The 17748-nt window shown below is 42.7% G+C and overlaps 2 protein-coding genes and 1 long non-coding RNA gene across 7 annotated transcripts in view; 2 read left to right on the top strand and 1 right to left on the bottom strand.

Moving 5' to 3' along the window:
* The window catches only part of srgap2 (SLIT-ROBO Rho GTPase activating protein 2), a 55718-nt gene extending 50641 nt beyond the window's left edge, over window positions 1-5077 (top strand). For 3 of the 5 annotated variants that reach the window (XM_069156839.1, XM_069156831.1, XM_069156857.1), the window contains exons 19-23: window positions 84-282; window positions 1134-1271; window positions 1445-1697; window positions 1799-1909; window positions 2027-5077. In XM_069156839.1, the coding sequence (XP_069012940.1) occupies window positions 84-282; window positions 1134-1271; window positions 1445-1697; window positions 1799-1909; window positions 2027-2581 (1256 nt within the window). In that variant the 3' untranslated portion in view covers window positions 2582-5077. The remainder of the gene's footprint in view (window positions 1-83; window positions 283-1133; window positions 1272-1444; window positions 1698-1798; window positions 1910-2026) is intronic. The other 2 variants (XM_069156866.1, XM_069156849.1) reach the window with 1 other exon arrangement.
* Window positions 195-6253, bottom strand: LOC138202661 (uncharacterized). The gene is made up of 3 exons (XR_011178660.1): window positions 6057-6253; window positions 1423-1610; window positions 195-323 (listed from the first exon to the last, which is right to left on the bottom strand). It is a non-coding gene; the product is annotated as an uncharacterized lncRNA (long non-coding RNA).
* A 6-nt stretch (window positions 6254-6259) lies between these two features.
* ikbke (inhibitor of nuclear factor kappa B kinase subunit epsilon) lies at window positions 6260-17089 on the top strand. The gene is made up of 21 exons (XM_069156880.1): window positions 6260-6464; window positions 6738-6837; window positions 7009-7146; window positions 7510-7639; window positions 8289-8470; window positions 9095-9255; window positions 9430-9540; window positions 9649-9828; window positions 10888-11084; window positions 11430-11488; window positions 11603-11694; window positions 11828-11929; window positions 12176-12233; window positions 13100-13212; window positions 13298-13374; window positions 13474-13513; window positions 13621-13722; window positions 14553-14649; window positions 14867-14958; window positions 15150-15221; window positions 15308-17089. Exons 2-21 carry the CDS (start codon window positions 6739-6741, stop codon window positions 15354-15356), a joined length of 2151 nt encoding a protein of 716 aa, XP_069012981.1. The 5' UTR covers window positions 6260-6464; window position 6738; the 3' UTR covers window positions 15357-17089.
* Window positions 17090-17748: the final 659 nt, after the last annotated feature.

Raw genomic sequence — 17748 nt, 5'->3', positions numbered from 1 at the left:
TTTCTCCCTCCTTTCTCATCCATTGCTGCCCCCCCGCTTCTCCGTCACTCCTCGTGTCTTTCCCGCCGTTCTCTGAATCTCAGGCTCCTTGGCTGTTTCAGAGACCGACCCGATTGAAGCCATCGCTCGGTTCGACTATACCGGCCGCACCACTCGGGAGCTGTCCTACAAGAAAGGCGCCTCCCTGCTCCTGTTCCAGCGAGCCTCCGACGACTGGTGGGAGGGACGACACAACGGAGTGGACGGTCTGGTGGCGCACCAGTACATCGTCGTCCAAGACACGTAAGATGTGTTCCAGTAACTTCATAGATTAAGCATCCGCTCTAAAAAGGGAAAGAATTATTTAAAAAAAATAATTTTTAAAGGGAAATTACACCATTTGCCAATCTAGGTCGTATACTCAGATTTTTGTCTGCTAATGTTTGTTTATGATAATATTTTATTCACAGAACAAAGAGCAGGACTGATCTTAAACACTCGTTGACGAGTCTGACCCAAAATAAACAGAAAGTAGTCTGGTGGAAGTCCCCGTTGCTAAGGAAGTTGATGTGGATATCAGAGAAGATCAATTTCCTTCTCAACCAGTTTAAATAAGTGTGATGTTTAACACACTAGTAGTGGCCAACCTAAAAAGTGTTCATGCCTAAATTTCCCAATTGAACAACATGAATTTAAACTGCAATGACACTTTATTGTCGCTCTCCAGCTGCCGTACAGTTTTCTACAACAGCTTCAGGGCTCATGCTTTTTTCTTTGGTGAGTGAAAAGTTATCAGTCACAACGGATTAAAAAGATGAAATTGACAACCTGGTTGACAAATACTGGAATTTCCCTTTAAGTTGTAGTTGCTTTTCTTCTGGTTATAAAACACTTGAGTAGTTTTAAAAAGTGAAAAAGCAGAATAGCAGAAAAACAGATTTCTCACTGCTTGTGCTTCCTTACACCAATCTTCTGTTGTCCATTCAGACAGGATTATAGAGCCTGTACAGCAGTTGCTAGATGTAAAGGGACACTAAAGTAATCTTCTTCTTGCAGATGTAACGTGACTTTGTTTGATCTTGGCCTTTTCCTGTTGGTTTGGTGCAGACAGAAGCACAGCAATGATTCATAAACTATCACTGGACTGTTTTTAGGCCTGATTTGGGACGAGGAAGTCCAAAACCGGATGTGGACAGCAGGGACCTGCTGGAGGAGAGGGTGTCTACCAGAGGCAGCGCCGCCTCTCCTACTGGAGCTCACGTGGCTGACATTTATCTGGCCAACCTAAACAAGTGTGTCTCATGTCCACATACTTTTTTTTTTTTTAGCATTTTATAGATTTTCAGATTTTAGTTAGTTTAGTTACTGTTGTTTTTCAGACTGTTTTACTCTAAGCTGGCTGAACTCTTGTAATGATTCACAACAAATAATAGGAAAATAAACCTGAAACATTTGTCTCGTTCAGGTTGAGGAAGCGTCCAGAGTCCGGGAGCATCCGAAGAGCGTTCCGCTCCGAGAGCGACAGCACGAGTCCAGGAACCAGCGGAGGCTGCGGAGGAGGCGGAGGCTGCGGAGTAGGCGGAGGGGGTGGAGGAGGGGTGAGAACAGCTTCTCTTCCTGTTGGAGGAGCTCTGGTGAAAGAAACGGGAGACAAACGACCCGTCAGCGCCCACAGCATCCTCAACTCGGTCACTCGCCACTCTTCACTGAAGACCAAGGTACGACAATCGGAGCATCTTTCATCTGCAGCCGCTTCATAAAGTAAAGGAACTGTTGTTTAATATGGAAATCATTTATTAAGATCTTAATGAACATGCAGGTGGAGAGTCCACAGCTACGCAAGACAACCACAGCAGGACGCTCCAAGAGCTTCAGCAACCACCGACCGCTGGACCCTGAAGTCATCGCGCAGGTGGAGCAAAGCTCACAGGTAGTGTTCTCATTACAGTTACCCACTTCCTGTGTGTGTGTGTGTGTGTGTGTGTGTGTGTGTGTGTGTGTGTGTGTGTGTGTGTGTGTGTTAACTTGTCTGCCTCCTGTGTTGCAGGACATCGATGCCACCATGAGCTTGAGCGAGTTCAGTAAGCTGGAGAGACAGGGCACCCCTAAACACACACACACCCCCGACGTGGTCCTGGACACATTGGAGCAGCTGAAAGGTGTGTGTGGTGGTGGGGGCGGAGCCTCGGAGCCCTCCAGTCCTCTCCACTCCCGTCTTCTGCGGGACAACGAGGGAGGGTCCTCGCACGCCCATCCGCTCCAGCGCAGCGCCTCCTCCGCCAGCGACGTGCCCTCCTCTTTCCGCCCTGTCAAGAGCCAGCCGCGGAGCCCCCTGCCCTCTGCCACCTCCCCCTCTCTGTCCTCCTCCTCCCTCTCCTCATCCGTACCTTCCTTCAGAGAGCTGCGCCCTCCAGCAACGAGGCCCAAACCGGTGGTGTTCCCAAAGGGCGGAGGAGGGAGTGGCAGCCCAGCGATGGGCTCCCCGACCTCCACCGTTCCCCCTACGCCTCCTCCTCCACTCGGAAGCCACACACACTCTCTCCCTCACACCCCTCCTCCTCCGCCTTCACCCCAGCCTAATGATAAATCCTGCCCAGCTTAGGTCCCCCTCTTTCAGTACCGATTCTCACAGCTGTTCTACCAGGTGCCAAAAAGCACTTTGTTTGTTTCACACAAGACATCTAACCCACTACTCACTGTAGCATTCACTTCTTGGTGTCCAGCTAAAGTTCTCCGTAGAGTTTCTTCTGCCCTCTGTTGGCAGCTCTGCTTCACTGCAGGTCAACTATCACCGGGCTAAGACCCGTCTAAGACTCTTTCTTTTTCTTGCCACCACAGAGATTCCAGAAATCTTTTAACAAGGGAAGAGGACACTTACAGATGTACAGCACCTGGAGCTTATCTACACTAGCTGTATGATGTTGTGTTTGAGTGGGCGTGCAGGAGTGTTACTTGCCTTTTACACACAGATCTATGTGAGAAACAAAAAAAGCACTGTTTGATTTTTGTATAGTAGACATGACAGGTTTTGTTTTTTCTTTCTTTCTTTTTTTTAATTTTTTTTTATGACACCATGACTCGTAGATCAGATGGGAGTGTTTTAAATCTGACAACAGACTGTGAAATGTTAAGCTCTCTTTCTGTGTAGACATGAAACACACTGACTTGCTGCTTCAGAAGTGGAAGACCGGAGTTAAAGGTTGGACGTCTGAGTCGATGAAAGGAGCGAAAAACTGGGCCAAATATCAGTGTAAGTCACGTGATCAAGAGCTTTAATTTCAGTGTTTGTGATTTTTTTTTTTTTTTTTAATTTTAATTTTTTTTTTATTGCTGTTTAGTGCTAGTACCACAACAGGAGCATAACATGGCTGACAATAATTTTACACCCATATATAGCAATAACAATAATGAAAGCTGGCAGTTTGTGGCATTATGCTGCTCTTCTCCTGCAGCTCTGTTCTGTGTGTGTAGGGGACCACTGAATCCCAGCATTTCCATATGTGATGTTGGACTGTACACACACACACACATGCACATCTCCTCCAAATGTGTGTGTGTGGTGGTGTTTTGTGGCAGCTAAACGCCTTTCAGGTTTTTCCCTGCATGCTGGGGGCCGTAGACAGCAGCCACAACAGCAAGCTGGCTGACTGCATTAGTACCAGCCTATCGGACAGCCTCACACATATTGCTCCTTTTAACTATATCTCTTCAGACTTAACAGTAAAAAAAAAAAAAAAAGGGTTTCATTATTCTAATAGTGTGTATGTATATTTAATAATCATGATGAAAACTGGAAGCATGGAGCTGAGGATCCTCCTGAGTGTGTTTAGATTAAAAGCACAACCAACCACCTCATCTGATGCGTTCTTAAGCAAATTTTGTTTTTTATTATTATGTTGTTGTTGTTTTTTTTCCCAGTGAATACTCAGAATCTGTGAGGGTAAAAATGTGGAGTTTCGTAGCTGTCTGGATGTATGCATGCATGCGTGTGCGCCTGTGTGAGCATGCATGAATCAGAGAGTATGTATGCACCTCACCCAGCGCCTGCCTACGCGTCATAAACAGATGCTGTCTGGAGACACGCAGGAACAGACTCGTACCAGCAGCCTTAGTGCTGAAAAAATATGCACTGTGACCAGATTAAAAAAAAAGGCCTGCAGGGATCTATGAAATGTTGTTTTAACATCACCAGTAGAAGGTCAGCTTTGAGTAGAAAGATGACGAGAAAATCCAAATCCAAGGGCTTAACACTTGATATTATTTGCTAATATGTATTTTTGCGAAATTAGATCTGGTGATGAATTAAGGAATATGTGAATCATTTTGCAAACACTGACTCAAGAAGTGGACACATGCCATTCAGGGTAAACTGAATAAATCCCTTTTTTTTAGTGGCATTCTTGGAAAAAGTCCACTTTACCCAGTTGTCCTATCAAACCTTTGCCCCTTTCTCCTGAAAATACAGCACATACTGCATTCCTGTATGCTCTCTTCCAGGTTATGAATTGTAATTAAGGTTGTTTTTTTTAAATCTCTGTATACTGTTGGCGTATTACCTGGTGTATTTGTGTTGCTCTTACCTCATCATGACAACTGGAGGGACCGTGTGTGAGTGTGTTTGTGGCGCGGAAACAAACGCTCTGACACGCGCACAGACATGCATGTGGGTGGTTGGTGTGTTTTGTCCCGGTCGTGCTGTCGAGGGGAGCTGGGACCCTCTTCGATCTCAAATCAATCACCGTGCACTTGAACAACTCAGCTTGCATGTGGACTAACTGTGTGGGGATGATGATATGTTGGAGTTGAATATTGTTGAATATGCATTTTTGTGTCCATTTGAAAACAGCAGAACTAAAAAAAAAAAAAAACAGACTGTAATGTCAAATCTATTTATAGTTGTCTCTGTATTACTGGAGAATCCTGTGTTCAGATGTACTTTGTATATACAATGTTGTACATTACAGAGGTACACTCTTTTTTTGGTACAATATTGTACAGTAATAGCAATAGTAGTTTAATCAAATAGGCCTTATATAATTCTATGTGTAGTTCTTGTAGTAGATCTGTTTTTTAATAAACATTGCTTGCTATAAAGATTCTTTGTTTGTTTGTGACGATAAATTGAAAACAGAAAATCATCAAGGAAAATACTGACAAAATAACTAATAAGAATACGCTGGAGTAGGTATATTGATTTGATTATAAAGCACTGATATGTGAAAAACCAAGAATGCAGAACACAAAGATATGAGTAAACTGCAAATTGATAGGTTTTATTGACTAAAATTCATATGGATCACTGGAAACTTTCATAACCCATTAATGACTTGAAGCCAGATTTAGTATGGAAAGGACAAGCACCGTAAAATTGATTTCTATCAGAGGTGAAAGACCGCGGCCAGAAAAATAACGTGGTTTTTTCACACATCCATCGTGACTTAATATGTAGAAAAAGTTGATTTTCTTTGAAGAAATGCAAACAATGACTGAAACAAGTTTAGCATTCATTTGAAATGCCAAATGTCAGACCTACATTATCCGTGGCATCATACTTTAATCAATTTGAAAAATTCAAATGCTAGTGCTATAATTGCTGCAAAGGGCATTTTAAAAGTCCACTGTGGACATTAATGGCTGTGTAGAAAGAAGAAAAGCCTGCTATAAGAAGTGACACACAGACAAAGAGGAATACATAAATAGAACACTATTTTTACTTTGGATTTTTACGTAGGTATATTTTCGGCTGCTTTGCCCTAATGTGGTGCATTTAAGTAAAATTGTGAATGCAATAACTTATAATTGAGAATTTTTGTGTTGTGGTAATGTCACTTTTACATTAGGAAAATATCTGAGTACTTCTTCCACCATCTTCCACCGTCTGTAAAAAAAAAAAAAAAAAAAAAAAAAAAAAAAAAAATCTCATAACAAAGGAAAAAGACTAATAATAGGCTACTTACAGGAGGTGGAAATTCTGCTGCATCTGCTCTTTAACAAGTAAGTGCCCAACATTGGGTTCCCGTAATCTCTTTTTTTTTTCTCCTTACAAATATTCGTTTCCTGTTTACTCTGTTAGTCACCTTTCAGGCAGAAAAAGAAACTGCCGTCGCCATCATCCAGTCCGCCCCCGGAATAGCCTGCACCTCCTAAACCATTGGATCCGCGTCAAACTGAAACCGAAGCAAACTGCCGTGCCTCCTCCTCCAGCTGCGCTTCTCCTCTCTGTGACTGCTCCCTCGTCGGGAAGCAGCTGCTCCTCCCGCAGGTGTGCAGCTGTCTCAGTGCGGAAGAGGATTCCTGCGCAGGCGCACTTCGTCTCCAGCCGAGTCGGATACCCCGTGAGCTCCGGAGCGGTTCGAGGTGTTTGGAGAAGAGACCAGCGTTGGTTTCCCTCCGCCGACAGCCCGAACTCAGCCTTTATTACGCGTGACATGTCACTGGATCAGCTTTCTTAAAGTAGAGGAGGGCTAACTGCTGACCGGCTCCAGGTAAGCTAACACTTCAGTTAGTAAAATAAGCCATTTAAAGTAGACGCTAACTGTCACTGGCGTGATTTATTGTGTTTTGATGAATGTCAGCGAGCTGGTTTACAGCTCAAGAACAAACAAAACAAAACAGCAGACTGTCATGTTCAGGAAGAACTTTACTACTTCCTCTAGCTTTCATCGACCGTGCTAATGTAACTGCCTTGTTTTTGGTACGCTGGTCTCCTGAAGAGTTTGAAGACAAAGAGGGTTTGTCTCTGCTGATCTTCTTTGCAGCATGGCAGGGATGACGGCCAGTACCACAAACCACCTGTGGTCTCTCCAAGATGTCCTCGGACAAGGGGCCACCGCCAGTGTCTACAAGGCTCGGAACAAGGTCACAGATGTTTCAACCGACTTGTTTATTTATTTACTCGGAGGGACTTTTGGATGAGTGATAACCAAAAAGGCTGTGGCTGCATTGATGTGGGCTTTTGCTGACGTACTTCCGTGATGTGATGTAAATGTGTGTGTGTGTGTGTGTGTGTGTGTGTGTGTGTGTGTGCAGAGGTCTGGTGAACTGGTGGCGGTGAAGGTGTTTAACACGGTGAGCTACCACCGCCCCCATGAGGTCCAGATAAGAGAGTTTGAGATGCTCAGAAAGCTCAACCACGGCAACATCGTCAGGCTGTTCACAGTGGAGGAGGTGAGGCTGCCATGTGAGGAGGAAACACAAAAAAGGAGGCGGGGAGACGTCAGATGTGGTAATAGATGGACATAATTAATTCCACATACTCATCCGATTGCATTCAAATCCCTGGTTTTATTTTATTTCGGATTATTTTCCGACAGACGATCCAGTCGGCTAATCAGAAACTAAGCTTCCAGTTAATCCAGCAATCCAGTGATTTTTCAACTAAGCAGAACAAATGACTCTGAATGTAAACTCTGAGTTCTCTAAAGATTTCATTATCTATTTTGGAAATGAAGGCTTTCTTAATATTTTGTCATTTTTACAATGTTGTAATGAAGTGCAGCTCATGTGCACAATATGTGTGTCTCTCTCCAGCTGCCCTCCAAACAGAAAGTGCTGGTGATGGAGTATTGTTCAGGAGGAAGTCTGCTCAGTTTGCTCGAGGAGCCTGAAAACGCCTTCGGTCTGCCTGAAACAGAGTTCCTCACTGTGTCGCAGTGTGTAGGTGTGTTTGTGTGCATATGTCTTCTTGTTTTAGAGTTTCATATACCTATTTCTGAAGTCATAAAGTTCAGAAACTGAGATGTCAGCACGAGGCAGTGCGGAGCAATCATGTTTGTGAGGAAATATTTCAAGTTTTGTTGCTTAATTAACAACAGCGCTTGAGTTGCGCATATTTTTGTGACTTCTGGTCGCAAAACTGGTGTTTCATGTGACATTCGCGTTTTAAAAGGGCAGAACGTTCTGTCCACGCACAAAAAAAAGCTGCATCTGGGCACAAGCAAGCAGCTGAGGTTTTATTTGACATTCGCAAGGATGTGCACCATGAAGTTATTCCAGACGGTCAGACTGTCAACACCGAGTTCTACTTTGATGTTCGTCGCCCCCCCCGCCTTCCCTACTCATCAGATTTGAGCCCCCAAACATATAAAACAAAGCTTAACGTGCGCTCAAGCCTCAGGTATAAAGAGAAATTGCCGAAGTACGCGGACCAGTGGTCACAAAAACTTGTGTAACTCGGGTGCGGATGTTTTTTTAAGGTGCGAAACTTGAAATACCTGCTCCTGCTTCGAACGCGTGACGCTGGCGCCCTCAGTTCCCTTTCAACAGGAACAGAGTCTTGACTTCTTTAATCCATCCTGTGTTCCCTTCAGTTCAGGGTATGAACCACCTGCGAGAAAATGGAGTGGTCCACCGGGACATCAAACCGGGGAACATCATGCGGCAGGTCAGTGAGGACGGCAAGTCCGTTTACAAGCTGACAGACTTTGGAGCGGCAAGAGAGCTGGAAGATGATGAGAAGTTCATGTCCATTTATGGAACTGAAGAGTATCTGGTAATAAAACACTCTTATGCATAACCATAGTAAGTCTGTGTGTTTGAGAACATACAGTCAAAAATGACTTTTTTAATTGAGAAATTGGATGAGCTCATACGTATACGGAGGCAAATTATTGTCTGAGCCTTCCCAATGTAGCTGATAAATTGTACTAAATAAGATTTAGTACAATTTATCATGTCGGTTGTAGATTTCCTCATGTGGAAAAGTAACTTACCGTCTAAACTCTGATCTGAACCTCTGAGTTGCACATGTTGGTGTTTTGTTAAGATACCACTGCAGGTTGATGTGAAAATCCTGAGTCGGGTTTTACAGCAAAGACAGCCTGACTGTGTTGAGCTGACATGGTAACAAAAACCTTAATATTTCAAAGCGTCTTGCTTCATTGATGCTGGGTGGCCCTCTAGTGGTCAAATGAGGAAATATACTCGGTACAAGAATTAAAAGTGAAAATGGAAATACTGCAGATACAGATAATCGTAACTGATATCAACACGTGGGGAAACTCTGACTAGATACTCCCGTGCAGACTTGCTTGTGTTCTCTCCCCTAACTGTGTGTGTGTGTGTGTGTGTGTGTGTGTGTGTGTGTGTGTGTGTGTGTGTGTGTGTGTGTGTGTAGCACCCAGACATGTATGAACGCGCCGTGCTGCGTAAGCCTCATCAGAAGTCCTACGGCGTGAGTGTTGACCTGTGGAGTATCGGTGTGACCTTATCTCATGCGGCCACTGGGAGTCTTCCTTTCACTCCGTTCGAAGGACCCCGCAGGAACAAGCCCACCATGTCAGTCGATGATGATGATGATGATGATGACACATTTCTGATCACAGTTTTGTCTCAATCTACTCGTCTTAAGCACCACACATCCAACAGCTTTGCTTCATACCAATTAATCAGTGCTTCGGCTGCTAATGAACATGAACATCCATCAGCCTGACTGTGTGTTTTGTTTTGTAGGTACAAAATAACCACAGAGAAACCTGTGGGGGCAATAGCTGGCGTACAGCGGATGGAGGGCGGACCTATAGAGTGGAGCTACCACCTACCTCACAGCTGCCAGCTGTCGCAGTATGTCTCTAAATATGAATATGTGATGCTAATTTTTCTTTTTCAGCCCCTCTCTGCTGCTCTCTCTTTTTGTTTAGTTTTTCTCTGTCTGTGTCTTGGTGGCTGTAGAGGTCTGAAGGTGCAGCTGGTTCCAGTACTGGCTGGTATACTGGAGGCCAACCAGGAGCGGTGTTGGGGTTTCGACCAGTTCTTCACAGCCACCACAGATATACTGCAGCGGCAGCCAGTTCACCTGTTCTCCCTGCAACATGCTGTAGCACACTGTATCTACATCCACCACTACAACACGTGAGTCTGCGTGGGCCGATCATCGCATGCTGCACTCTGATCAAACTCAGATAAAACATGAAAGGACTGTTGACATCGTTACAGACTTGGATACAAAGCAGCGTTTACCAAACGACAAACATTTAAAAAGCAGGACGGGGATGTCACACCTTCCTCGTATCCTATGTGTTATTATTTTCCAAACTCGAGCTTCAACCTGCAGAATTTTACTCCTGATATAAACTATAAAATATTGTAAAAACAAACAAACAAAGTGGAGATGAGGAATGAGATGTTGGCATTTTGTTTAAATGTTGCATTAATCATTGACAACATGACATATTCAACTAATGAATCTAACAAGTGCTATAATTCATAGGATTCATGCCAGAAATGTGAAGCATATTCAGAATAATTGGGAGCACTGTGTGTGTAATACTTTTAATACTTTTTTTTTTTTTTTAAATTACCCGTTGAGTCTCCCGCTCAGTAAATTGAATCCCTGCTGCACAACTCGTTGTGTGAACAGAGAGGATGTGTGCGTATGTTACATTTGTAGTTTCTAATGTGAGGATCATGATTTTATTAAAGCTGAATAATTTATATTAGTGGAGGCGCCTGGTAGCCTTTTGACCATGGCGATGCAATATAACGTCTAAAAAGGATAGTGCAAAGTCAGCAATTAGTTTTGAGTAAAAAAAAGTCTTCTGCAATTCAGTTTGCTTTGGAAGCAGGATTATTTTGTCTTGTTGTGTAAAGTTTTAAATTGCCTTTGATAATAATGGTGTTATGGCATTTTACCACCAGCTCTCTTTAAATGAACCTTTGCCAAACACACTAAATGTTACGATAAAATAATCTGATAGTTATTGTGTATATCATTATTTTTCCATGCATCTTTGTACGTATAGAGAATTGTAACCAGAACATGCATCTTCATAGAGATTGACACAAAATGTCAGTGACCAGAAGCACTGACTTCACTCTTCAAATCTAGCAAAGATGTAAAATCGCACCTGAACTTAAATGTAAAGAAAATGTTTCCAGTGGCGTAAAAACGATGTCCCTCCTCTCAACCAGAGTGTCCATCTTCTTCGAGGAGGTGGCTTCACAGACTGGTATTGGGGTGCAGCAGCAACACCTGATGTACCTGGGTCATGACCTCCTTCTGGAGGGTAGCATGAAGGTGGTGAACCTGCCGCACACTTCACCTTCTCAGCCGCTCATCCTGCTCAGCTACGCACCGGAAGTGAACACCAGCCTGCCCTCCAGAGAACGTAAGACAAACAAAGATGCCGCTGATGAGATTCTGTGAAGTCTCCAACTTTAATCTGCTTCGCTCTTCGCTCTTCCCTATGGGACGTACGAACGAGGTTTGAAAGAGGTTCCATTAACACACAAATGTTTGTTTGAATCAGCAGTTTTATGCAGATTTGATTGAATGCTGTTTATTTTATTATATAAAAGATGAATGCGTAATGAAGGTTGGTTAAGGAGGAAAACAATGATTTGAATTAATATGTGAGAACACAATCATTAATGCTCAGGTGCACACACACACAGCATATAAACATGTTCATAATTCATGTATTTTGGAGTTGAATTTCTTCTTTTCTTTGCAGCAGAGACTCCCATCATCCCATCCAGGTTTGAGGTCAACGCCGACTACAATTTCTCCAAGGTAGTGCTGCTCTGCTTCGTTTCTCACCCACCCGGGCCTCATGATAAGATTCACTTTTTTCTGTGCATTTCATGTTTAATAAGCCTCTAACTCATGGTCATCTTCTCTGTCCAGGTAATAGTCGGCGTGGTGCACCAGTATCTGAGGATAGTACGGCTGCTGCACACGCACCGAGAGCTGCTGCTGCAGGGATACTACAGCTACATGTGAGACACTAAAGATTATTTGTTCCCCTTCATTGAGTGACGTGCCGCTCAGGTTATGTGACGCCTGGAGGTAATGACCCTTTTCAAACTGTTCTCCTCTCCATCTCTCTTTCACACTGTTATCGTTCCTCAGGATGAGGTTGCGCAGTGAGTGTGGAGAAGCCATGCACAGTATAGCGATGGTCACCGTCAGACTGCAGTCCTGCCTCAGTGCAGTGCACCGGATTCACACGCTGTATGTTCATCTACTCACTTTTTGGAATAAATCCGTTATGTTGAACTTGTGATGGGAAATGATATCAATATTTGTTCGAGATGTACTTGTTCCTTGAGTTTTACCGTCCTGACCGATTAGAATTGGTCTCGTATAAATGTAGTGGATTTAGAGATGAGTAATTTGTTAACAAATGTAGACCAAAAACATCAACACCCTTTTACTTCTTTTCCATCTTGCTCCTCTCGTGTCTGTTACTCTTTTTAGAGGCCCTTACACTGCAGAAAACCAAGACACGGCTGATAACAGTCAGAAGCTGCAGCTGGTGAGTGCCATCAGGAGGAACATCTGAGAAAAGCTTTCACTGATGTGGTTGTTCAGAGTGATACTGAGAATTGGGTTGTTGTTTCTGTTGTCTGTTTTTCAGCATATAATCAAGCTCTCTTATTTTCTAGCTTGGTAGATACACTGAGTTACAGAAAATACAACCGCCATACATTAAAGTTGTTCTTTTATAAAGTTCATTTTCTGTTGGAGCAGTTTGAGAGAGGCATTAACTCAACTTGGTGGTCATTTTGAAGGCCTCAGTTCGTGTTACTCTTATGTGTGATTTTCAACATCCCTCTTTGAATAGCTCAGTGTTCCTAATAAACTGTTAGTTGAGTGTAGTTGCAGTGAAATATAATCAGGAAAAACTGAAACTGAAAGAAAAGATGGGACATGCACGTAAATATCATGTCGACTCAGTGAGAAAAGAGATTTCATCCTTTAAGCAGAGTGCTGCTCTGAAGGCCATCTAGTGGAGAGTATGAGTCCTGACTGCTTCCTTCAATGACACATCAAATACCCTTTAGAATAAAGAAGTGCTGTGTTGTAGCTCAAATTGGAGAGAGTGTTAAGTTCAAGTTTGTTCAAATAATGTGTTGCATTGCCTCGGTATTACAGCGAGATTTTAACTGACGACATTGCAAAAATATTGAATGCAAAGCAGTCAGAGTTGTTTTCTCTCTTAGTTACAAGTGAAAGTTGCAAAATCATGAGAGACAGAAAATACATAGACAACATGGCAGGACTCGTTTTGGATGCTGTAAATGTGAACGAATGCAGAATGCAGGAGTGTGAATCATAAGCTTTTTAATTTGTTGATTTATGGGGTGTAAGAGTTTGTGGGTGCCGCTGCTGTCTCTACAGGTCCACGAACACCTGCCAATATACACCGCTGGCATCCAAGAGTTCCAGAACCGACTGGACCAGCTGCAGATTGAACAGGCCAAGCTAGCGGAGACTCTGGCCAATGAGAAGAGGTACTCTGGGCAAACAGGGAGTCACAGCTTCCAAGGTGGGCTGTGTGTTTTTGGCATTTAATCTCTGACGTCTTGTGTCTCACAGCTGCCAGAAGATGGAGATGCTGCTGCAGAAGATAATAGCGATTAATCAGCACTACCGCAAAGACAGACTGACTGGGAGTACGTATTCTTCTCTCATTAGATATTTTGTCTGTTTATCGTTTTTGTGTTTTATTATTTACCTGACAGACTTGTTAATTTTTATTTTTTTTACCGCAGAGCTGGCATACAACGATGAACAAATCCACAAGTTTGAGAAGTGAGTACACGCCTTTGGTTGCGGATTTGTGTGTCCGCACAGCTGGTGTCCCAGCCTGCGAGCTGCCTGAGCTCTCCTGTAATCTGCTCGTCACTCTCCCTTACCAGAATCCACCTGTCGTCCCACATCAAGCGAGTGAAGTGTCTCTTCAGGGAGGACTGCGTGCAGAGATACAAGGAGCTTCTGGCCTCAACGCGGACGTGGAGCAGGTTGTTTCTTTTAAACTGTCGAAGCAGTGTGAAACTTTGCACTGTTCACCCAACCACTCTTACACAAAGATAACTGCACCGTGTTTGGATTGACAGCCACACACACAGATGGTGAAAGCTTAAATGAAGAAGATTAACTCAATGTGATTAATTATCCTCACTTTACCTTACTTAACGTGTGATAATGAGGTGATGCTTTTTATTAGACTTTAAATTCTTTTCTTTCTTTTTCAAGTTTGTTCATTTAAAGCAGAAACATGCTGTAGATCTGAATATATTTTCAGTTTAATATAATATATGACGCACTATTTAATCTAGATTTTAAAGGAAGAGTAAGTAAAAACATTTATAGATTTTCCCAATGTTTTGTAATTGATTTCAAACAAGTATATTTATATACTTTTAGAGCTTTTATTTTAATGTTTTAAATGACTGTATTTTCTATTCTGGATTATAGACACAGGACACGGTTCACTTTATCTTGTAATTGCTATTACACAGACATCAACTAGTGCAGGATGGTTTTCAGGTGTAAATGTGAGTGTAGATGTACTTGTGCATTTAACCAAAAGGTAGAAGTGCCCAAAGGCTTGATTCATTTCTCAACTAAAAGAGTTTAATTAAAATTGGTATAATTTTGGGGATTCTGGATAAACAATTTAACCCAGTTAATTGTCATTCATCTCATTTAAAATGGCCTTGAGAAGGTTTAATATTCAGATTAGTGTGAATCTCAAAAGTTTTGACATTCCCTCGTGTTCTCGAGTCCAGCAGGTACTTGCAGATCGTAAAGATGTCTTTTACTGACTCATTTGTACTTGTATTTACAGTGTAATGCTGGAGATGCAGACGCGACTGCAGGACTTCCGTTCTTTCTCCACCGGCTTGTTGGCAGACTTGGAGATGAGTGAGCAGCGCCAGAATAAGGTCAGCATCTCTCTCTTCTCATGTCTGACTTGAAACAGGGAACTGAAGGATGAAGCCTCTGCCTTCATACCATAATATTCACAAAGACATGAGAATGTGCTCTACTATTTCCGATTTTTTTTTTACGTCTTCTGGGTAGATTTGTGAGTCTGTTTTATCAGGATAGTGATGTCATGAATCTCAGTGATGATGTAATGTCTCGTCCCCTCCTCCTCAGGCGATGGACAGGATGCTTTACACTCTGCAGTCCAAGGGAGCGGGACAACAGCCTGGAATCACACCCAGGGACAAAGACCAGATGGTCTCCAGGTGTGTGTGTGTGTGTGTGTGCGTGTGTGTGTGTGTGCGTGTGTGTGTGTGTGCGTGTGCGTGTGTGTGTGTTTTTATATATATATATGTGTGTGTGTGTGTGTGTGTGTGTGTGTGTGTGTGTGTGTGTGTGTGTGTGAGACAGAGACAGTCGCCCGGTTGTTCTGAGAGTATGTCTTGCTCTGCTTTAGGATGCACCATTTGAAGGAGGAAATGGAGATTCTGGTGAGGGAGCTGCAGTGTAACAACAACATCATTGAGAGGTCGGTTGAGTAAGCGGCTTCCTGTCCTTAAATCTGTCTAAACTCCTGTCCAGCCTGTTGTTGATTGCGTTTCTTTGCTCCTGCAGTCTGGGAGTGGTGAACTCTGCAGCCGCTCTGGAGCCCAGTTTGGCCTGACCCTCCACGCTGTGACTCAATAAGCATCTCTGGATCTTAACTCCCACGATCACGCACGCTGTCTGCGGCATGAGGCTCATCTTAACTGCCATTAATGAACAATGCAGCGGATCTTTAAAGGACCGGCCATCGTGTGCCGCAGGAAGAGGAAGCAGCTGAAAACAATCAATGAAGAGCGAGTCTCAGTTTAGAGATAAGATGCACAGAAATAAGACGTAGGGTCTCTGTGTGTAGAGGGACTGAGTACAGCAGTTCAATACAAACCTCATTAATGCCTTTAGTGTTATTGTATTTTTAGTAGGCTGCCATAGTGATAGACAGTCAGGATAAAGCCAAGTCAGCTGCTGAGCTGAGCATTTTTCTGGTTGTGGTTTGTCTTTGTCTTACACACACTGTAAAATCTGGAGAACCGTCAATGATCATTTTAACCAGACTGAATCAAAGAGGGCAGTTTCATGTGTACTAGTATTCTGATTTGGACTCTTATTCTGGTTTCCATCAAAATTGGGATATGTATTGTACCAGGGACATGAGGAACCTGGTTATTCATGTCCCTGTACACACGATCAGCTTTCTGGAGGAAGGAAGGATCTAAAAGTCAGCTGCATCTTTTAGATGTTCTGTGACCAGTTGGGGAAATATCTACGATGAGCCTGCAGCTGATCTAGTGAGAGGCAGCAATGGCCAGCAGGTGGAGAAAACATCTGTTTCTAAATGGTTTCTGATCGTCCGTGTGCCGTGGATTTCTCACCATCTTGGCCTCTTCAGTCTGCACAAACCAAAAACAATCAGAAACCTGGACAATGTGTTCACATGCAGCTGTTTTTAATGAGTGTATTCAGGTAGAGGGTTCATGATTTTAGAAATTGAGTTTAAGGTCTGAAAGAAAGGTTTTGGAAAGCTGTTTCAGTTTGCAAAACATTTACAGGAACCCGATCTTAATATACTAGGATATTAGTGTGTTAACTTCCTTAGAAACTGAAGTATTTCTCTTGTGTGTGTGTGTGTGTGTGTGTGTGTGTGTGTGTGTGTGTGTGTGTGTGTGTGTGTGTGTGTGTGTGTGTGTGAGAGAGAGATAAAAACAGCTCTTGAGTAAACTGCTCTTCTGTTTATCTGAATGTTTGATCATTCAAATGGCTCCGTGTGACCTCATTCTTTGATTAAGTTTTAAGTTCCCTGAATGAAAAGTGATTGATAGCATCATTGATTGTCTGAATCTCAAGACAATGAGCAGGATTCAGTTACATTGGTTTCAGTTCCTGTGGATATTTAACTGGAATAATATGTTCTAGGTATTTTATCATGAGATTTACAGTAAAAGAGAAGAAAAACAATCAGGGAAACTCGGCGCTCACCACGGTGTCTCCTTTTCTTTACAGAACTACTAACAGTTCAGTGACAGTAAAACTCTGACAAAATTACATTTACCAGTGTGGTCCACACAGCGGGGAAATCCCAGACTTTGTTTTTTTGTTGATTATTGAAGGGCAATGCTTGAGTTGAGGGGAAATTTGTTAAATGTAGTCTTCAATTCTTTTTTTTCTTTTTTTTTGCCACATTTCACGTCATCCCTTCTTTATAGCCTTAAAAGTTTACATTACCTGACTCAGCTGGGAACATTTTCAGGCTGAAAGGTGAAGTGAAAGTCATCCTGTCAGTTTATGTCATAACATACCTCCGTGATGTTGAATCATCACGTTCCTTAAAGTCAATAAAGTCACGAATGACAATGATTCACTCTCAAAGTTGGTTTTAAATTCAATAAACAAATGTTGTGTCATGGCAAAGTATACCCAGAATGAAAATGAAAGTTGTTCACGCTGTTGGGAGGAGGGGTGGGGGTGGAATTTCTGCTTTTCGTCAGGGGGGATAAGCTCAACTGCCTCTGTGGGTTGTTTTTTTTCCTTTTTTTTTGCAGCTCAGATGATGTGCTTTTGGCAGAATGGAAAGTTTTATTCCAGCCTACACAAACAAGTGTGACATCGTGTTCGTATCAGTTGAACTTTCAGACTGCCCCACATCAAGGCAATATTGAATACTGATTGTAGGATCAGTCAGCCCTGATTCATTCACTCGTGAATTTGATCATGTTATAGGTTTTGATTGTTTTATCTGTAGGCTAACACAACACTTCTTCTTGATCCTCTGTGATTATAAGCAAAAAAATAACTTAATTTACTGCTCTGTAGGCAAATTGCTGTGCTATATTTTAAAATTCTTTTAAATAGACAAATTAATTGGAAAACCTAAATTATTATTATTATTAAAGTACGTCCATCTTGTCATGTTTCTTAATCTTGTCTCTGGCAGCTCTTTACGCATTCTACATCTGTGATTGTGGTCTGTTGTTCCTGCCAGTTTGTTTTCTGTAGTTTACTTTTAGTACAAGTGG

This window comes from Embiotoca jacksoni, unplaced genomic scaffold (genome assembly GCF_022577435.1).
Source record: "Embiotoca jacksoni isolate LCO1_2020_lvr unplaced genomic scaffold, fEmbJac1.0.p SCAF_1, whole genome shotgun sequence".
NCBI lineage: Eukaryota > Metazoa > Chordata > Actinopteri > Embiotocidae > Embiotoca > Embiotoca jacksoni.
Note: the sequence above shows the minus strand (reverse complement) of the source record. Positions and strands in the feature narration are given on the sequence as shown.

Coding starts and splice junctions, on each gene's coding strand:
- ikbke (XM_069156880.1), top strand. CDS start 6,739: ATGGCAGGGATGACGGCCAGTACCACAAACCACCTGTGGTCTCTCCAA. Junction 6,838..7,008: donor TCTACAAGGCTCGGAACAAG/GTCACAGATGTT, acceptor GTGTGTGTGCAG/AGGTCTGGTGAACTGGTGGC. Junction 11,695..11,827: donor CAGGGATACTACAGCTACAT/GTGAGACACTAA, acceptor ATCGTTCCTCAG/GATGAGGTTGCGCAGTGAGT.